General features: G+C 46.1%; 1 protein-coding gene across 1 annotated transcript in view; it reads right to left on the bottom strand.

Annotated features, from left to right (window-relative positions):
• Positions 1-22,775, bottom strand: part of cspg5a (chondroitin sulfate proteoglycan 5a) — a gene marked incomplete at both ends in the record, with an annotated part of 105,947 nt that overhangs the window by 29,490 nt on the left and 53,682 nt on the right. Inside the window, one exon of the mRNA XM_083632624.1 lies at positions 6,788-6,976. Within this exon, the coding sequence (XP_083488750.1) occupies positions 6,788-6,976 (189 nt within the window). The remainder of the gene's footprint in view (positions 1-6,787; positions 6,977-22,775) is intronic.

The raw sequence follows: 22,775 nt of genomic DNA, 5'->3' as shown, positions 1-22,775 counted from the left end.
CGCCTAAAGACCCGTGGTGATCGAGCTTTACTGTCTCTCGCTCGCACTCGTCTAAAGACCCGTGGTGATCGAGCTTTACTGTCTCTCGCTCGCACTCGTCTAAAGACCCGTGGTGATCAAGCTTTACTGTCTCTCGCTCGCACTCGTCTACCCGTGGTGATCGAGCTTTACTGTCTCTCGCTCGCACTCGTCTACCCGTGGTGATCGAGCTTTACTGTCTCTCGCTCGCACTCGTCTAAAGACCCGTGGTGATCAAGCTTTACTGTCTCTCGCTCACACTCGTCTACCCGTGGTGATCGAGCTTTACTGTCTCTCGCTCGCACTCGTCTAAAGACCCGTGGTGATCGAGCTTTAATGTCTCTCGCTCACACTCGTCTAAAGACCCGTGGTGATCGAGCTTTACTGTCTCTCGCTCACACTCGCCTAAAGACCCGTGGTGATCGAGCTTTACTGTCTCTCGCTCGCACTCGCCTAAAGACCCGTGGTGATCAAGCTTTACTGTCTCTCGCTCACACTCGTCTAAAGACCCGTGGTGACCGAGCTTTACTGTCTCTCGCTCACACTCGCCTAAAGACCCGTGGTGATCGAGCTTTACTGTCTCTCGCTCACACTCGCCTAAAGACCTGTGGTGATCGAGCTTTACTGTCTCTCGCTCGCACTCGCCTAAAGACCCGTGGTGATCAAGCTTTACTGTCTCTCGCTCACACTCGTCTACCCGTGGTGATCGAGCTTTACTGTCTCTCGCTCGCACTCGTCTAAAGACCCGTGGTGATCGAGCTTTACTGTCTCTCGCTCACACTCGCCTAAAGACCCGTGGTGATCAAGCTTTAATGTCTCTCGCTCACACTCGCCTAAAGACCCGTGGTGATCGAGCTTTAATGTCTCTCGCTCACACTCGCCTAAAGACCCGTGGTGACCGAGCTTTACTGTCTCTCGCTCACACTCGTCTAAAGACCCGTGGTGATCGAGCTTTACTGTCTCTCGCTCACACTCGCCTAAAGACCCGTGGTGATCGAGCTTTACTGTCTCTCGCTCGCACTCGCCTAAAGACCCGTGGTGATCAAGCTTTACTGTCTCTCGCTCACACTCGTCTACCCGTGGTGATCGAGCTTTACTGTCTCTCGCTCGCACTCGTCTAAAGACCCGTGGTGATCGAGCTTTACTGTCTCTCGCTCACACTCGCCTAAAGACCTGTGGTGATCGAGCTTTAATGTCTCTCGCTCACACTCGCCTAAAGACCCGTGGTGATCGAGCTTTACTGTCTCTCGCTCACACTCGTCTAAAGACCTGTGGTGATCGAGCTTTACTGTCTCTCGCTCGCACTCGTCTAAAGACCCGTGGTGATCGAGCTTTACAGACTCTCGCTCGCACTTATCTAAAGACCCGTGGTGATCAAGCTTTACTGTCTCTCGCTCGCACTCGCCTAAAGACCCGTGGTGATCGAGCTTTACTGTCTCTCGCTCACACACGTCTAAAGACCTGTGGTGATCGAGCTTTACTGTCTCTCGCTCACACTCGCCTAAAGACCCGTGGTGATCGAGCTTTACTGTCTCTCGCTCACACTCGTCTAAAGACCTGTGGTGATCGAGCTTTACTGTCTCTCGCTCACACTCGCCTAAAGACCCGTGGTGATCGAGCTTTACTGTCTCTCGCTCACACTCGCCTAAAGACCCGTGGTGATCGAGCTTTACTGTCTCTCGCTCGCACTCGCCTAAAGACCCGTGGTGATCGAGCTTTACTGTCTCTCGCTCACACTCGTCTAAAGACCTGTGGTGATCGAGCTTTACTGTCTCTCGCTCACACTCGCCTAAAGACCCGTGGTGATCGAGCTTTACTGTCTCTCGCTCACACTCGTCTAAAGACCCGTGGTGATCGAGCTTTACTGTCTCTCGCTCACACTCGCCTAAAGACCCGTGGTGATCGAGCTTTACTGTCTCTCGCTCGCACTCGCCTAAAGACCCGTGGTGATCGAGCTTTACTGTCTCTCGCTCACACTCGTCTAAAGACCTGTGGTGATCGAGCTTTACTGTCTCTCGCTCACACTCGCCTAAAGACCCGTGGTGATCAAGCTTTACTGTCTCTCGCTCGCACTCGTCTAAAGACCCGTGGTGATCGAGCTTTACTGTCTCTCGCTCGCACTCGCCTAAAGACCCGTGGTGATCGAGCTTTACTGTCTCTCGCTCGCACTCGTCTAAAGACCCGTGGTGATCGAGCTTTACTGTCTCTCGCTTGCACTCGCCTAAAGACCTGTGGTGATCGAGCTTTCCAGGTCGTAGCGCCCAAACTGTGGTATTCTCTGCTGCCCACATTTGTAAGGTTTGATTCTGTGGACTCATGTAAAAGGCAGCTAAAGATCTGTTTAGACAAGCTATTGTGTATGATAGTTTGGTATCTTTTAACATGTGGCTCCAGTGGTCACTTCTATATTCTATGTCTTTCTCTTATATTGCACAAGCACTTTGTGACTTTTGTCTGTGAAAAATGCTATACAAATACATTTTCATTCTTTCTTTCTTCGTCTCACCCAGCATTAAGCCTCCAGGGAGACCCAAGCTTCATCTCCCTCTCCTCCTCAATCGATTGTCTTTTTATTCTCACCCTTATTTCTTCTGCTCCTCCATCCTTTCATCCTTTCTTTTTCTTTCACCTCTCTATTCTTCCACCATGCTTGCGGCTCTGTCCACTGACTCAAACAACAGAGACTGATATTGTGCGTTTTTTCCATTCAAATCAGCGTAGCGCCATTAAATTAAATGGCTTGATGCTTTCAGTCGTAACCATGAATAATGAATAATGAATGAAGTCGATATGTTGACTGTTAAGATAAAGTAAGATGGGATTAACTGTATTGATCAGGGGGAAGTGGGTCAGAGCAGAGGGCTAGGCTGGTGAACAGAATGAAAACTACGTAAGAACTTGAATAAAAAGGTAATAAAGGATAGGCCTATAAATTAAGATAAATCTTTTTTTAGAAGCGTTTTTCCCGCGAACAAAGTAGGTGGACACAATCTACAATATCCATCATGTCTGTCTAAACAGATCTTAAGTGAATTTTGTTGATGCAACTGATATTTTGTGTATTTATCACACATTTCCTGGACATTTTAGACGCATTGATCCAGGAAATATGTGTGAACATTTGATATTCATACATTCATACGTGCAGAATTAAATACACAACAGATATTTGATTGACTGACTTTAACAATGCAGTCTTGTGCACAACACAGTTGACATCGGTGTGCGTGCATGTGTCCACGCGTGCGTGTCTGTGTGTGTGTGTATGTGTGTTTGTTATCTTTATGGCTTTGTCCTGTCAAACTGTCTGAACCTTCACCTGTTCAATCTGTCTAAATCTATTCACTTCAGTCTGGATAGTTAGATGCCTCAGCGAACGCCTAGAATGTAAATGTCAAATGAAGTCATTGTTATGAACTCTATTTCCTCTGCCTCATCCACAGCCTGATCTCCTCCTGTGTGTGACGGATGGACGGACACATGTTGTTTACGCTGATCACCTTTGCCTCGCTGAGTCTGGAGTCTCAAGCTCTCTGCATCCTGATTGTCTCTTCACTCTAGGCTTATGCTATTTCAGAGTACGCATCTAACTGCACGCTTCCCTGGTCTGTCGTCTATCTCTATGGCCATTCCTCCTCACCATCATCTGTTTGGATTCTATTCAGCCCCCATTAGTTCATTTCCATTCTTTACCCACCTATGTATTGGAGGTGCCTCAAATGAAATTAATGTAATTGAAAGAAGGGCTAGGAAAGACTTTTATGTCAAACTAAAATAAACTAGAACGACCGCACCGCGGATATAGGCAAATTAGATGAAATTCCATCAAGGCGTTCCTGAGATAACTTTGACCTTTAACCACCAACAATCTAATCAGGTCATCCTTGAGTCCAAGTGGACGTTTGAGGAAAATTGGATGAAATTCTGTCAAGGCGTTCCTGAGATATCGCGTTAACGAGCATGAAACGAGCGGTTGTGAGATCACAGTGACCTTGAACTTTGATCTTTGACCACCAAAACCTAATCAGTTCATCCTTGAGTCGAAGTGGACGTTTGGGGGAAATTCGAAGAAATTCCATCAAGGCATTCCTGAGATATCGGGTTAACAAGCTTGAAAATGGCGTTCGAGAGGTCACAGTGACCTTGACCTTTGATCACCGAAATCTACTCAGTTTATCCTCACGTCAAAGTCGATGTTTGAGCCAAATTGGAAGAAATTCCATCAAGCCGTTCCTGAGATATTGCGTTAACGAACTTGGGAATGGTGTTTGTGAGGTCACAGTGACCTTGAACTTTGACATCATTGAGTCCAAGTCGACATTCGAGGCAAATTTTATGAAATTCTGTCAAGGCGGTCCTCAGATATCGCGTTAACAGACATCGGACGGACGTACGGACGTCTTATTGAGATGCTGCAGAGTGTGGATTCACACTACTTGCACCAAAATGAGAATTTAGAACTGATCATTTATTGGAAGGATAGCCCCTTGAGCTGTAGCATCTCATTTTCGAGGGCGTCCTATAAACACAAATACAAAATTGGAGCAATGAAAAGTAGACCACCAATGAAATTCTGGTGTGTAAGGTACAGTATGGTTACTAGCAGGAAATCTTCTTGGGGCGTAGAAAGTGATGAAGCTAAACTGAAGGAGAGAGAGAGGGTACAAATCTGTCTCCCACACAGAAAGCTGAACTCACTGACCATGGCTGAACCTGTTGCCAACTGATTTATTTCATCATCCCCACTCCTACCAGCCACAAAGAAGATTAAATGTAGGTCTAAAGAGTGTAACTGATGTCACTTTACATCATTTCTTGGTAATTATTCTGAAGTCTTTCAAACATTAAAAATTTCAAATAGTTACCTCTCACTGCCACTAAAGGCAGCCTCAGTGCAAAGTTGCCTAGTGCAGCTTAAGAGGAATTTAAACATGGATCCAAAATTGGCAATTCTTTATCCCATTGAGCTTTTGGTTTTGATGTCCAAACTTGTATGATATTTCTGTTGCTTCTTTGTTATAAGCTCACACAGTTTCACAGTACACACATATGTATAGCACCTGCTTTTCCTGTTTGTACTTACAGTCCTGTCAGGGATTTTCTCCTGACGACCTGACTGCTTCTGCCCAGTCCCTGTTGGCTTATTTCCTGACATCACTGACATGTTGACACAGGAAATTGGAAGTGAGATGAATTTGTCTGTGGGTCTATGGTTCCAAGGCCTCGTGTGCTCTGCTTTTACACTGGATTCCTACTAACTTTCCCCCTTTATTCATATGGACCGGCCTGCCTTTCTCATTCCCTAACAGGAGCTCGGCTTGGAGGTAGAGCCAACTGATGACCTGAAGGTCACTGCTTCAATCCTTAATACCGATAGGAGTAAAGTACCACAGAGTGAGTTACCAGATACCTGCCAAAATACCTTTGAGCAAGGTACTAAACCCCTTACTGCTCATTTTTATGTTTTCTTCGATTCATCTTTGTACCTTCTATGAATAAACACACTGATATCCAAGGCTGTTGTGTCTGCAAGATGTTTTGACAGATTGAGGTTTGGTGATAAAAGGGTAAATGGCCCCAAAGTGGATGGCTATTAGATAAGTCAACTGCACTCTATTGAATCTAACTGAATTACCATATTTCTTCCACAGTTTTTTGTGCGTTGTCCTCCCCAGCTAGTCTATAGAAAATAGCGAGGATGATCTTTGAAGAAATGCAAATATTCAGTAACAAGTTATGGTACACATATTCACCATTAACTAGTTGCTTATTAGCATGCATATTAGTAGCATATTGGCTGTTTATTAGTCATTATAAAGGACTTATTGATACCTTATTCTGCATGATCATATGCAATATTCTAACAACTACTAGGCCATTAACTAAGAGTTGATTACGTCAGGACTGGTACTCTAAGGCCTACAAAATAACCCTTCAGCCGGAGGCAGAACTTGCTGTCTTCGGCTGCTCGGAGACCTCTCTGGACTTCCCTACAGCTATGCAACAGTCTCTTGTGGTTGATGGATATGATCTCTGTTATACGGATGGAGAGACTCAGGTCCCTAAGGACCAACTCGATAAAAAAAGATTCTAACTATTTGGAACCCGTTTCTAGCCTACCTCGATGAGGTTGGGGGCAGCAGGTGACTTGCTAGTTCCTCATTGACCTCTTACACAACATTTCCTAGAAGCACATAAGCATCCTATCCAGCTGGTAGCATGATCATATATTAATAAACTGTAATACTGAGTATTGTTGTCGCATGTTTTTGTTTGTTTGTTTGTTTGTTTGTTTGGTTTGTTTTCCCCCTGTATCTGAGCCTGTTTGTTTGTCTTGTTCTGTTTCAGGAAAACTTGAAAATAAAATATTGAAAAAGAACAACAACTAAGAGTTGATTACAATCTTAATATGCTTTGCTTAGTATGGGCCTTATAAGGTGCTAGTACCAAGTTACGCATATTAAGATAGTAATTCATGTATAGCAACTTCCTTACTTACTATCAATAAGCAGTAATTAAGAAGTTATTGAGGTAAAACTCTTCATTAATGGCCTAGTAGTTGTAGAGTATGATCATGCAGAATAAGGCATTAATAAGTGCTTTATAATGACTGATAAACAGCCAATAGGCTACTAATATGCATGCTATAAGCAACTAGTTAATGGTGAATATGTGTACACCTTAATATAACATGATACCAAATATTCCCCTTGTACTGTATGTGGTCATTAAGCGGGGGCAGGGCTCTGTGCAGGCGGGACAGTCTCACCTGCGTTTGCGCAAACGGTTGTTCTCGGTCTTCAGGACGTGGAGCTTCTTGGCGAAGCAGACGACGATCATGAAGAGCAGCAGCAGCACCAGAGCCGAGGCGCCCACTGCCAGACACATGACCTGGAACTCCGTCACCACGGACTCACAGCGCGAGCCCTTATGCCAGATGTAGTCCTGCACGTTACACCTGAGAGACAGACAGACGGACAGACAGACAGACAGACAGACAGAGAATTTTGTATTTTAAAGCACCTTTATTTAACAATTCTGTACACTTTCTATGAAACCTGTGTCTATAAATACATTATAATAACACTATAATGTCATCATAACGCATTATAAGTATAGTTATAATAATGCATGGGCAGTTATAATGTTTTATAACATTATTCACAATTGATTTCATTTAAGTGGTAATGAAAAAGCTTTATATTAAACTAGGCTCGGCCGCTGCGCGGCTTCACCTGCCCTATACACCCTTTTCACGGGGGCCATTTTGTGTCGAAAAGGCAGAATAAACACAGGTGCAAGCAAAACACTAATGAGGGTTTCCAAATTCCACTCATAGAAATTGGAAACCCTCATTAGTGTTTTGCTTGCACCTGTGTTTACCCTGCCTTTTCGACACAAAATGGCCCCCGTGAGAAGGGTCTATTGGCGCATGCAGGTGTGTGTGTGTTGCTCACTAAATGTTATTGCATCAGTGATGTCACAATTCCTCCTTGTGTGTATGTGTGTGTGCCCCATTATGATATCACTGATGACATCATCAGTTTGTGTGTGTGTGTGTGCCCCCCCACTGAATATCAGTCTTGTCACAATGCCTCCTTGTGTGTGTGTGTCACATCACTGATCAGTCTTGTCACAATGCCTCCTTGTGGGTGTGTGTGTGTGTGTGTGTGTGTGTGATGTCATCACTGATGACATCACATCATTAGCTAATTAGCCTAATTAAAGAATCCGGCTCCATCAGGTCACCCACACGGGTGCCCTTTACACACCCTGAAGGTTTCAGCCCAATCGCACGTAAAACGGCATAGCTGTGGCCGAACACAGAACTTGAAACAAACAAACAAACAAACAGAGCCCACATACTAAATTATATATATATATATATATATATATATATAGACTAGGCATCTCGCGCGCTATACGCGCGCTCGATTCCTAGGCTCGCCCGATGCATGGCCTTGCCTGCCCTATTGGCGTGCACACTGTCTCCCTCTCTCTCCCTCAGTCTCTCTCTCCCCTCTCTCTCTCCTTCAGTCTCTCTCCCTCTCCTCCTCTCCCTCAGTCTCTCTCCCCCAGTATCTCCCCCTCTCCCTCAGTCTCTCTCCCCCTCTCTCTTCCTCTCCTTCAGTCTCTCTCCCTCTCCTCCTCTCCCTCAGTCTCTCTCCCTCAGTCTCTCTCCCCCAGTCTCTCTCCCTCTCCCTCAGTCCCCCCCCCCCTCTCTCTCCCTCAGTCTTATCATGTAAAAAAAAATGTCTATAAACGATGATAGTTATACTTATAATACATTACAATGGCATTATAATGTGTTAAAAGTGTGATTATAATGTATTATAAAACGGCTCTCTCAAATCAAGCAATCTGATTGGTTCACAGCCATTGTATAAATCCAGTAACCCACTCCAATAACCCATGGCCATGGCCATGCCATGGCAACTCTCTTACTAAAAGGCTTTGGTTACCTCAAATGACAATGTAGAAAAAACAAATGGCGGAGACAGCTGTCAGATCCTTGTGAATCGATCTTCGCTTATAACTTTACTAATACTTCGCAGAAAATTATGTTTTGTACAAGAATAGACGCGGGCTAATGTCTTCTTTGCAAAAAAAAGGCTGTTAACCCCGCATTTAACCCCGTAACGTTAGTTGGTGTCGGGCTTTGCAGAAAAGCTCTCAGCTTCTCAGCAAGCGCTGAGAATGCAGCGCTGCGCTCGAGCTGCGTTTCGGGCTTTCCAGAAAGCTCTCAGCTTCTCAGCAAGCGCCAGGATTGGCCAATGTCAACTTCAGTCTCCAGAACGATCCAATCAAATCACCCGCACGTTCTTGCGGTCCCGCCTTACAGTAGTGTTTCAACTGACTCTATCAGAATGACATGCCAGTCGGAATTATAGTATTATTATTATTATTATATTATCATACTTGGAAACCGTTTTATAAAAGCAATATAGCACTCGAGCAGCATGTGTTGTGGCATATATCCCGCTGCTCAGCAGTTATCCCACGAGGCCGATAACAGCTGAGCAGCGGGATATATTTGCCACAACACACTGGCTCTCATGCTATATTGCTTAATTATAGACACTGGCTTCATACAGGAGAACATGTTGCTAAAATGTCTTCATTGGGTACAATTCAAGATGCGTACATGATGTGTAAAATGGCAGAGAGACAAGTGGCTGAAATGGGTTTCCTCAGGAGGGTGGCTGGCATCTGCCTCAGGGACAGCGTGAGAAGCTCAGTCCCCTGTGAGAGACTTATGGCCCATTTCCACAGCTGGTATGAGCGTGGCCCCGCCCAGCTCGTCTCGCTTTTTTGTCTCATTCCACCAATCAAAAACCTGGACAGCCCGGGTTGAGTCGGGGTTGAGTCGCGCTAGTTTTGGCCCCTGCTTTGTTGAGGTTCCAGCCAGTACCATACGGTGACGTGAAAACACTGCAGACGACTGATTGGTCAGGCAGAATCGTGTCTACTGTATCTACTGTCAATGCTGGATACCAGTTTAGTGGGGCTTATCTTCTCTTCTGTTATTTTCATCAATCTTTTGTGTTGCTGCCTTCGGCTCTGGTGAAATAAAATCGACTCCTTGCTCAGCTTTAACATGACGGTGGTTTTCAATTGTTTTGAGAGAGAAAAAGTCCGCTCCTCGGGAAGCTCTTTGTAGTGGTGAGTTGCCGCCGGGGTAGAGGCTTCCCTTCTCCCCGTAGCGTAACTCCCGTCCCCCGCGCAGCGCATGCATGTGAGTTTGCATAACAACAAAGTGATATCCATTCTCCTGGCCGATTGTCACATTTGCCCATGTACACTGTAGGTCATTTAGAGGCACCAGTATTCCAGTTTAAAAGTTCCATGTATGGATTTAATTTTAACGTTATACGTTATAGCCTACTTCGGCTATGGTCGGACGGCAGATATGCGGTTGCTATGACAACCAGGTGTGGGCGGAGGCGAGTAAACTTGCTATGGAAACAGAGTCTATATCAAGTAGAGACGAGTAAGACCAGGTCGAGTAGAGCTGTACTGTGCTGTTATATGTGGTGGAAATGAGCCATTAGGCCTTGGCCACACTGATCCGTCAGAAAATGGACAGAACAGATAGACGGATAGATTTATGTCCGTTGCATGTACAAGTAACTTACTTGTACAGCAGGTGGCGGTAAGCACCTTGAAGGTGTCAGCGACCCGCCTATATACCGAGAGAAGAAGAAAGCTGGCGTCAGCTAGCTGTTAGCTCTGTGCGCTACGTTACTTATGTGGCAATAAAATGCCACCGAATGACCAGATTAGATGGTGAAATCAGACGGTGACACTGACTATCACGTTGTACAACAGCGGGATGGTGTACACAGCATTAATTATAGCCTCCTTCACCGCCTCGGCTGCCATCTTCTTTGAAAAGTTGAAACAAATCTCGGAACGCCTCCTCTCGAAACCTCGACTCTGATTGGCTAAACGGACAGTGACTATCCGACCATCCGATACGTCCATCCAGAAAAAGTTCATCCCTCTTCAACTTTCTGTCCATCAAAACGTATGCAAATCTTCTGGATACGTACGCTTCTGAGTACTCCACGGACAGTCGGACAGCTGTCATTGAAAGTGAATGGAAGTGAACAGAGAAATGAACGCACACGGACAGACACCACGGATCAGTGTGGCCAAGGCCTTAGAGCAGAGCCATGGCCAGTGGTCTCCTCCCCAGGGAGGTTTTCCAGGCTAGGAGGAGACCACGGGGCAGACCAGGGACCAGGTGGAGGGATTACATCTCTAAACACTGGCCTGGGAACGCCTGGGGATCTCCCAGTCAGAGCTGGTTAATGTGGTCAGGGAAAGGCAAGTTTGTAGCCCACTGCTAGATCTGTTACCTCCACAACCCAACTCCGGATAAGCGGTTGAAGATGGATGGATGCATGGATAGAAAGAGACAGAAAGAGACAGAACGGGAGACAGAGAGTGAACGCGATAGACTAGGGCACACATGGGCAAAATGCGGCCCCAGGGCCACACCTGGCCCCTGGACCATCTCAATCCGGTCCTCAAAGAAAAACAAAACAACCCTGAAAAACTCAATAAAAGGCAGAATTGGATTTGTATCACTATTATATCGGGAGATTAATGAGAAATTACCAATCACAGCATGAGAGAGGGTTAAAAATAGGGAGACTCCCGCGTGAACTTGGCAGGTATGATCTCCAATGTGTGGCCCTTCGCTTACTTGATGTAGCCCTCTGGAAAAAGAAATTGGCCACCCCTGGACTAGCGTCAGGTGGAGGAAATGTAACGGTGGTCAGAGGAAAGAGAGACCGCAGACCAAAACAGAGGAATGTGAGTGGGGGCAAAGCGTCGGTCGGGTGATGAAATATGGAGCCGGGGGAGAGAGGAGGCAGTGGGTGATGGACGGCATGAGGACAGAGGGAAGAGCGGAGGGAGAGAGAGGGGGAGATGAATCAAAAAGAGAGAGATGAGGCAGGAAGAGAGGTTAGCAGGGCAATTGACCAATCTGTCGCACATCTCTAGTGATTCAGGTCGAAGCTCAGACTCAGTGAATCGCGTGCACGGGTGGGAAGTATAACGCATTACAAGTAACGCACATGAGTTTAAAAAAAGTAGTTTTTTTTAAGAAGCGAGTACTTTTCATGTTCCTTTTTTTAAACCATAGTTCTACTCTTTACTCAAGTATATTTTTGAGTCAGTAATCAACTTTTTACTTCACTGCATTTTTCCACTCTGGGACAGAGGGGAATGGAGAAAGAAGGTGAGGGAGAGAGGGGAGAGTGGGATGGTTTTCTAATCAAAAATCATAACAAGGTAATCAAAAAATGTCAAAAATATATCAAACTCTTATAGACACCCAGAATAGTCTTCAACAAAAATGGACAGCGGAAATAGGACATCAACTAAATGAACAGGGTTGGAAGCAAGTGTGCAGAGAGATGAATGAAACAACACATTCCAAATACTGGAGAGAATTTGCACGAGATTCTTTCTTACTCCAAACGTGCTCTGTAAAATTAATACATCAATGAAAGCAGACTGCTGGAGAAAATATGGTGAAAGAAAGGCAAACCACTCAGACGTCTTCTTTTTCTGTCCTGTATTAGAATCCGTCTGGCACTCAATCATAGGGGATACACTGTATCATGAATACTTTTCATTTGAAAACAACAGTTGACGCTTTCCATATCATTCTTGGAAAACCAAGCAAATAACTAGATCCCGGTTAGACCCCACAACTCCATCAGTTCAAAAATGGAAAGAAACGATACAGGAAATCTCAGAGATGGAAAGGATCATTTATAAGATGAGAAACGCAGTGAACGAGTGAATATGAAAGACAATGGAACAAATGGATGAGATATGAGACCGTAAACTAATCTAGATTGTCGTATATGTATATATGTATATACATATATATACATGTATATATGTATATACATGTATATATATGTATATGTATACCTTGGAGGTGGAGTATAGATACAGACACATCACTCATTGATGGCGTCATGGGTTTGTGGTTTGTGCCGCTGGTAGGTACAGCGTCGGCGTAGTTGTGCCGTCATCAGTCGCCACTGACCAATCCGTGCTGGTGGTGATGACGTCAACCTTGCTGACCTTAACACGGCAGCATGATGCCATCGGTGAGTACAATCCCCCCTTCCCTCCCTACCTCTCATCCCTCCCCACCTCCTATCCCCCCATACCCTCTCCTTACCCGATATAATGACCCAATCTACTTCCCTTCCCTACCCCCCCCCCCCCCCCCCCACACACACACACGTTAATTTCTTTTTTCTCTTTTTTCTTTTTGGCTTAGCCTTTTGTTGTTTGGTTCCTTTATTTCTGTCTTAATATGTTTTCGATTGCCTGTGCCCTGCCTTGTTATGTTGTTTTTTTATTGTAAAAAAAAAAAGTATAAATGCCACAGGTTGTATGAAAATAAATGAATTTGTAAAAACTTTAACTCCTAATGCCTGCAATAAAGTATAAAAAAAGAGAGTGGGAGATTGGTCATATGTCAATATCGGCGATCTTAATTTAAGTTTGATTAGCCTTCCTGTTCTACTTCATTAAAAAAAGTTTGACCAACAAGTGCTGTCCCCGCCCCCTCCATTATTTTTGCACTGGCAAAAAAAAAAGGAAAGTAACTTGTAATTTGAGCAATTTATTAACCAGGTACCCCCCCCCCCCCCACACACACACACACTTTTAATTGAGTATTTTTTTATGGGAGTAATTGTATTTTTACTTGAGTATAGATTTTCAGTATAGATTGAGGCCACGCTGGTTTAGCTGGCTCAGCCTGGCTGGGGGCGTGGTCAGGGTGGGGTAAAAACCCCCGTTCTATCCATTCAGCAAAGTTAGAATTTAGCTGATAGCCCAGCCCAGGCAGACACGATTGGGGATTTAACCACCCCAGTAAACGCACATCTGAGCAGACGTCTTGTGTTGTGCTCTAGAACCCCCAAACCTGTAGTTTAGAGCCGCAGCACCGTCTTTTGGTGAGTCAGCCCATGAGATACTGTATATGGGCGGTTTTTACCCCACTCGCGCGCCAGCCGTTTAACATTTTGTGGGCGTTCCCAGACATGCGGACTGTCTCTATTCTACCCACCACCGATCGCATATGACTGTCCGTGTGAACACCAGTGAGTGTGTGTGTGTGTGTGTGAGGGAGAGTGTCAGTGTCTGTGTCACTCTATACTGTGTTTATAGTAAGTTATATTCACAGATTTGGCAAGTAGTTGCTTTCAAGCATCGTTTAACACTCATGCACGCTTTGAACACTCCCCCTATTCCAAATGAGTCTGTTTACGATCATTCAGAATCTCCTCTCTGTTCCTGATTACCTCGAAGTGTTTTGGTGTGGGACCTGGGATGTGAAAAACGTTTGCAGCTCTTTGTGTGTGGCCCCGATAACGTCAGCTTCCATCCTCCACAACAACATTCTGCAACGACTTTCCATGCCCAATTCCCTCAAATCCCAGGCCCCGCCCCCAACACGGCACAGTTTGAGACACGGATCATATCCTTGCGTCCTTGCTTCCTGTGTGTCCTTGTTTCATGCGCCACCTGTGACAACGTGACCGTCACACTTTCTGGAGGCAAGGATGCACAGACGGCATGGGACTGCACATGCAGACAGCGGAACGTAGCCTAAGCTACAAAACAGCAATTTCTATTCTTGCACAAAACAAAATTATGAATTCAAGCGCTTTCAATGACCAATGTCTATCTATTTTCAAACTTTCAATGCCTTGATTTTTCCCCTCAAATTCACAAAATTGCAAGGGTTTAAGGACCGGCGCGAACCCTGTATACATTTTTAGCGTTTAGCATTCATTTGTTTTTGCAACGGAAAGACAAGAATTTCCGGTATATACAGATTCACATTCACATTCACAGACACACACACACACACACACACACACACACACACACACACACACACACACACACACACGCACATACACACACAATCCATCTGAGCCCCAGCCTCCCTCCGCTGGCGTTTGGCAGGGTACGGTGTCCGCCGGGGGACATAAAGGACAGAGGCAGATGGCGTTGTCTACAGACTGTTTGGAGTGTTAATTGTCAAATCTGTCTCAGCGCTTAACAAGAGCGGAATGCTGCTGAGCAAAACTGACGCACTGTTTTACAAGCAGAGGAATATGTGCTTCACTATACTATTAATGGCATAGTAGGATTGCCTTTTGGAGGGTCTGGTGAGACGAAGGAGGAGCGCGGCCGGGAGAAACCCACAGAGCCTTAGCCCTCCATGCACCGAAGGGTCTTTCAATGCTGCGGTGTAGCACTAGCTCTATTGCAGCGGATTGGGCATGATCAACCCTTCCACGGGCAACGCTGCAGACAGAGTAGGAAGGCTGATCCGTGAGCGGCTGCTTCTGGGACGAGGGTCGGGGTCTAATCGACCTCGGCTGGGTCTACTGGGCGAGGGTGTATGATGTTCGATAGACCCAAAACACCCCACGACCCCAGTTAACATCACTGATGACGCGTCCCAGCGCATGCTGAAGCATTGTATTTTGAACCTTAATACTGCATTACCCTATTATTACTGCTTCATACTGCACATGTGAAGCACAGGCCCTATTTTCACTAAAACGTTGGGGTTGTCTTACAACTGGATAATGACGGTCTCGCGTAGGACGATGGGGGGGTGCGGTGGAGAACATGGGGGGAGTGGAGTGGGCGGAGCTATATGACACGGGTTGTAACAGACACGGGCCGTAAGCTACCTGAGAGCTCCAAACTCGTGTCAGGCAGACTGTGGTGGGCTCCTTCCCTAGCCGGGCGGCTTTCGCCAGTCGGGGGCACTCCGGAGGCCTCTTGAAAGCTCCATGTCGGCGTCGGGCACTGGGCACAGACGCCGGTGGGCTCACTTCCCCCCCTCCCCCAAGGGAGGCAGGCTAAGTGCGGCCTGGCCTACTGGCTGCGCTCGCGGTGGCCTGCGGCGGGCGGTTGCCCTGGCGCAGGCATTGGCGGCGCTGTTGCGGCTGCAGCCGGAGTGCACGCGGAGTACAGGAAGGCTCCGCAGCGGCGGTCTGGCTCTCCGTCGGAGGGCGGCCCGCACCTTGGCTGGGGCCCCTTGGCTGGGGCCCCTTGGCTGGGGCACCTTGGCTGGGGCACCTTGGCTGGGGCTCCTTGGCTGGGGCACCTTGGCTGGGGCTCCTTGGCTGGGGCTCCTTGGCTGGGGCTCCTTGGCTGGGGCTCCTTGCCCGAGGGCGAGGCGCCGGGGACTGGGCGGACCCCGAAGAGCGGCCCCAAGTCCGGTCCGGTCCGGCCGGCGTGGAGCCCGCTGCCTACGTGGCATGAGGGATCTCACAGACGCTGAGTCCTGCCACTGCCTCTCCAGCTGCTGGGCCATGTTCTCCACCGATGCCCCGAGAGGCCAGACGGGGAGACAGGCACATTCAGCAGCCGTGTGGTCTCATTATGCTTTCCGCATCAGCGAGGAACGCGAGTGTCCGCGCGGAAAAGTGACGTCAAATCAGCAGACACGCCCCTCCGCAAGGCTCCGTGCGGACGGTTTTCGAGCGGCCGTGCGCACGCCGAAATTTGTAACTACGCGGACGCGGACGGGCGGACAAAGTGGAGTTTTCAAGACTCGCGCTCAATTCCGCCTGCAGAAACCCACACAGAGTATACAAGCTGCACACGTTTCCTCGTCGGATTCCGTGTCTCTCATTTCCGTGCGGCCGGCCAAAGCGTCAAGCATAATCCAGGCTTTAAGGTTCATGACCCACACTCCGTACATGAACGACCAGAGAGACTCTCAGTTTGAACCAGAAAAAGAAAGAAAGAAAGGAAAAAGAACAACATTACAGTAGTGTGGTTTATTTTCCAGAGCAGATATTTACCAGCCAGGTGTGGAGGAATTCAATGTGCCACCAGTCCTACAGGGGTGCTACTGCAGTTCTGGTCACATTTATCAAATCCTGCTTCATCTGTTAGGCTCCTCCCCCTATTGTTATGTACAGTATATTTGCTGTTCCCTCCTTCCTATCTGGGAGTGTGCTCTTGACCATGACGTCTGCAATAAACAATAGATTCAAATCAAGGAGCAAAGAGTATTTATTTTGACTAATACATTCCACCACAGTTTGGTGCCGACAACCCCCCGCGAAGAACAGTAGGATGGAGCCGACAGTCGTTCCTCTCTTCGTCGCAGAGAGCGCGGTTGACCTGTCCACAAACGAGGGCATTTGTTCCTCCCCACGCTGCGTGCAGTGGGAGATGACGGCATGGTCGGATTTGAGCGAGTTCTCTTCAGCTTGTGTTACTCTTTGTTCATTGCAGAAATCTTTACCTGGGATGCTATCAGGGTTATTGAGTTCATTTATACATGTATCTAGCTTTTGAAAGTAAGTTCAGAAAGAAAGTGTTTTTTATACATTGGAGTTATCGTTTCTGTAGGGTTGGTTGTTTTCAGTTCCACCACACTGCTCAGGATAAAAGATACATTTCAGCACAAGTAAACAGACACACAAACACTGTCTGACACACACTCATGCAGAAATAAAGAGGGTATATAGGAAAAAGCTTAAAAAAGATAAAGCAATTAACTGCGCGCACACACACACACACACGCACGCACGCACGCACGCGCGCACACACACACACACACACACAAGCCGTTTTCCCACATGCGTACCGGAAAATTACCTGTAAGTCAATATCGGACATTTCCCTTCACACTTCGGCTCGCGCATGTGGGAATCTATCAGCGAATTTGCCTGTATGTTGTGGGGGCGGGGGGAGGGGGGAGCTTATTTGGGGGGTCGGCAAAACTCGAAATAAGTTCGCTTGTCAGTTGTCACACAATAAATCACACTCGTTTGACTTAAGAGCAGCGTCAAGCCGCCAGCATAATCAACACAGCCGATTTCCCCCTCCCCTCTCTGCTCGAGAGCAGCAGCCACAGACAGACACAGCGAGAAAGGCTTGCAAGCTGCTCAACGCTTGTATGTATGTAGAGAAAGCAGACTGGCTTCGTTTGATGTGTCCGGGGTTGCCTTCGGAAATCAGCAAGCTGACATAGGCTACTGCTCTTATTAGGCTATCACAAGATCATTTCGCCAGTTTGCTTTAAAGGAGAATTTCGTTTTTTTTGAACCTGGAGCCATTTCCTGGCATTAATTATGAATTGGCCACTCACCTAGTGATGTCTGCAGCGTTTCTGGGCGTCCTAGCGTTGTTTTGAGATCAATATCGTCCAAGTCAGTGTAAAATGGAGTTGATTTGGGGCCAAGTGGTAGCCTGTATTTCCTGCATCTAAATAGCTATTTTTCTTCCCGTTTTCGCCACATATCGCCATAATCAGATCCGTCAACATCCAGCCGAGTGTTATTTCACCCCAGGCTGTTTCCTGGACTGCACACGGATCAAATTACCTCAAACGTGATCTAGGTCACCAAGTCTCGTGAAGTCCCGCGATACTTTCCTGTCGACTGGCCAAATACAGGCAGGACGCTTTGCGGTCGTGGTTTTAGCGTAACCTATGTGGGGTTTGGCGTAACCTATGTGGGGTTTGGCATAACCTTCGTTATTTCGAATCCCACATAGGTTACGCCAAACCCCACATAGGTTACGCTAAAACCACGACCGCAAAGCGTCCTGCCTGTATTTGGCCAGTCGACAGGAAAGTATCGCGGGACTTCACGAGACTTGGTGACCTAGATCACGTTTGAGGTAATTTGATCCGTGTGCAGTCCAGGAAACAGCCTGGGGTGAAATAACACTCGGCTGGATGTTGACGGATCTGATTATGGCGATATGTGGCGAAAACGGGAAGAAAAATAGCTATTTAGATGCAGGAAATACAGGCTACCACTTGGCCCCAAATCAACTCCATTTTACACTGACTTGGACGATATTGATCTCAAAACAACGCTAGGACGCCCAGAAACGCTGCAGACATCGCTAGGTGAGTGGCCAATTCATAATTAATGCCAGGAAATGGCTCCAGGTTCAAAAAAAACGAAATTCTCCTTTAATGTGCGCGAATGATTAGATTATGCCCGCTGGAACATTAAGCAACGTGTGTAGGCTACTTCTCGCCCATGATTGAAGGACCGCTGTCGCGGAAAATGACTGGAACCGTTTCCACTTGTGTCCCCTTAAGAGCATACCGGTCTTCTGACTAGGTCGAAATTGGTGAAATGTCGGGGACGACGGGGTCGCGCTTATACCGGCATGGCGCCTTTCTCACATGCAGGCATTAGACCACATTCCGGTCATTTTGCGGTACAAAGCGCATGTGGGAAAAGGGCTACACACACACACACACACACACACACACACACACACACACACACACACACACACAGCAGTATAGAGTGAATGGAGGTGTGGGGGTATATGGCCTGTCCGGCGACACTGTTTCTATGCTAAGCAGGCTCCTTTCACCGACCACTTCCTGGATCCTTCATGCTTTTACTTTGCCAGCTGGCACCGAGCCAGAGGGTGTGTGTGTGTGTGTGTGTGTGTGAGAGAGAGAGAGAGAGAGAGAGAGAGAGAGAGAGAGAGAGAGAGAGGACTACCGATGGCCAATATCGCACTTTCAAGGAGACTTAAAGGAGAATTCGTGTTGTTTACACCCCAGACCTTATTTCCAGCTTAAAATATGTTTTACTCACCCAAATAACTTTGGTGTCAGTCATTCTGATCCCCCTAGAAAATATTCACGGGCATACATCGTCCACACTGTAACTAACGTCTATTCTGTCACATCGCGGTAAATTAGGGTTGTTATATCATTATGAGAACATGAATTAGCTATGTAATGAAGCTCCGTGCTGCTGACAGCCTGCTCTGTTTGCTGTCTGAGTGTCCGTCACATAGATAACACCTCCCGCTTTATCTCCCGCTGCTGTTTGTAATCGATATACATGTATGGACTTATTCCATACGAGCGACAATTGAATTGAATCATCCATAATCCTGAAATCAGATCATATCTATATGCTAAGCTCAGCCCTGGTTTTACAGGGGTGCAAAAGCACGCATTGCACCCTCATTTTAATTGTCTGCATGCTCAGTTGAGAAGAACGGAAAAAAAGATAAATGAAAAGTAAATTATGACATAATAGAAAACATTAGTAATGAACCATATTCTAATCTAGACTATTTCCAAGTTTTGATTGGACAGTAATTAAATCAAATAGGCTATCTGACGAGGGAGCAGCATGTTTGTAAACAAACGGTGTCACTAGGTGGAAATAGGGACGTGCAGACTAGGCTACTCGAGTACGACCAGTGTAGCTCCTCCCAGGCAGCATCTCCCAGTGCGGGTGCATGTATTCGGGGCTTGCAATTAACAGCTTTTGAAGAATCAAGCTGATCACTGCATCTGTTTGAAGCAGGCTGTAGTTCGCGATCCTCCTACCTCCGATACTGCAGCTGAGAGGCTCTCTCTCTCTCTCTCTCTCTCTCTCTCTCTCTCTCTCTCTCTGCATTATCGACATGTGTGCACTAGGCATGGGTCGATTTCCGGTTTTACCGGTTCGGTTCGGTATACGAGCCCAAACCGGTTTGATCACGTGCAAACCGAAAAAACCTAATTTTTTTTTTTTTTTTGCCAGTCCATTCTGATTGCATTATTGTTCGTATTAGCCTCTTCTCAAGTTGCACTAGTAGGCAAAAGTCTTATTTTGTTTATTATGTTGATGTTTGAAGAAAAGTTAAGCTGAATAGTTATGAGAAATAAAAACAGTGTGTTGTTACAGTTAAAAGGTTCTGCTTACAGGGTTGGGTAGGTTACTTTTAAATAGGAATCCCTTAAAGTTACTTGTTACTTGTTAAAAATTGTACTTAGTAACGTAATCCGATTACCACTATTTAAAAGTAAAGTAGGGATTACTTTCAGTTACTTTTGGATTACTTTTTTTTTTTTAATCCAGGAATGTCCCATTGGGATACAAGATCTCTTCTTCCAGGGAGTCCTGGTCAAGAGTCCTGGCTAAAACCCTTATTTAACTAGATGAAGCATGTTTTACCATTGATAACCAGATAAGAATGTTTATACCAACATGAAGTTAAGGAGAATACAACAAGAGTTATTTTTAAGACCACTTTAATTTACGTTATGGGTATTTTTCATGATGTGGAGTGGAAGACGCAGCTTGTTGTGTTGATATAAAAGAGAAATATGCTCTCAATTGTATAGCGTTGTAATTTAGGATGTTACCTGAAGGCATCACAGGTGGTGACAGCCAATGACATGCACGGAAAACGTATGTATGTGTGTGTGTGTGTGTGTGTCTCTGACCCAGTGGGAGAAGAACCACAGAGAGAGAAAGAGAAACTGTTCCTCGTGTTATATTTATTTCCTCCGTCTTGCTGCTGCTCTGGGAGTGCACGCGAGAACTACTGCATTAACCCACTCTGTTAACATGTTGCTTTAATCTTGAAACACGACGTGAAACACTAAGTGAAAGTAAAAACCTCTCGCCCCATGCAGACGAGCAGCGTTTGTCAGCACGGGTGGCGGAGAAATTCAAGGCAGATTTTCCACTGCCTGGCAGCTCCTAACGTTCAGTTGACAGCCCCACACACAAGCGCTTTCCACATGGATTCTACTGAAAATATCATTTTCAGTAGAATCCATGTGGAAGACGCTTGATCTGTCTAAACACTGAGCGAACGTAAAAGTGAAATGCTTGTTATATTTCCATGACGTGAATGCACTCGTGGGAGGAGGCACAGGCGCGGGTCCCTGTCATCATGAATGCTGCCTGCAGCTGCTGCTGTTGCTCCGCCTCGCTCGTCCTCGTCACAGTCAGTCACCAGCACACAGTAGGCTACACCGTTTTTTGTTGTTATTTTGTAAAATTAATGAAGAGGCAAGGGCGAATGTAATCCCTCCTGTAATGTCGTTACTATACCCCCGTTACTGTAATCTAGATTACACATTTTAAAATGTACTGTGACAGATTACAGTTACCGTTTTTTTGTAATCAGATTACGTAACGGCGTTACATGTAATCCGTTACTCCCCAACCCTGTCTGCTTATTTGTATTCAGTGTTCGTGCTGGTTGGCAGCATACCAGCTTAGAGGTGCATTATCGCCACCAACTGCAGCCGCTTTGATACGTTTTTTTGGGGAATATCGAACCGGTTTCAAAATGTTCAAACCGACCCATGCCTAGGCCCTATATTGTGTGAATTTGTGAGTTTTGAAGTTTATAAGGCAGCTCAGCTGTAAGCCAATCCATTCTGATTGCACTGCTTGTGTTTTTATTAGCCTTTTCTCAAGTTGCACTATAGGCAGAAGTCTTATTTCATTTATTATTTTGATGTTTAGAAGAAAAGTTGAGCTGAATAGTTATGAGAAATAAATACAGGGTGTGTTTGTTACACAGGTGTCCTGCTTCTTTTTATTCAGTATCATTGCTGGTTGACAATACCAGCTTAGAGGTGTATTATCGCTATCAGGTGGACTGAAGTTGCACTACAGACAGTTATGGGCCACACTCGGGAGCCCTGCTTAAAAAAAATAAAAAAAATAAAAATAATAATAATAATTACAAAAAAAATCGGTATACCGGTTCGATCCGGTTTAGACGGCAATATCGAACCGGTTTTAAAATTTTCAAACCGACCCAGCCCTAGTGTGCGCACGCACGCACACACACGGTTCATTCGTTGCATGCTTGCTTGCTCTCTCTCTCTCTCTCTCCCTCTCTCTCTCTCTCTCTCTCTGACTCCTCAAGAGGCAGACTGACGCCTGACGGGCTTAGTTCAGCTCCGCCAAAACCTAGCAAAACGTTTGTTCAAAACAAAAACGGTGGTGTGTTGAACACCCTTGGCTTATGCAAGCGTTGCACCTATCTGTTGGATCCACTGAAGCGCTCTGCATGTAAACACAAGATCTGGTAACCATCTGGTCCTATGGAAAAATAGGACTACAGAGACATCTCTGTGTTATAGTGAACACAGACAGACACAGAGAGACAGACAGACAGACTGACAGACAGACAGACAGAGAGACAGACAGACACAGAGAGACAGAGAGACAGACAGACAGACAGACAGACAGACAGACAGACAGACAGACAGACAGACAGACAAATAGATAGATAGATACTGTAGATATAACCTAGAGAGAGAGAGAGAGAGAGGGGCAGGCAGACAGACACAGACAGACATAGATTTATAGTTATGCTATATCTTTATGCATTTGTTTTTGGGGTTCAGAAATTTCACCTGGAATGTTATGCAGTGTTTTTGCTTTTGT

Source organism: Poromitra crassiceps (genome assembly GCF_964638095.1).
Source record: "Poromitra crassiceps genome assembly, chromosome: 1".
Taxonomy (NCBI): Eukaryota; Metazoa; Chordata; class Actinopteri; order Beryciformes; family Melamphaidae; genus Poromitra; species Poromitra crassiceps.
This window is presented reverse-complemented; position numbering and strand designations above follow the sequence as displayed.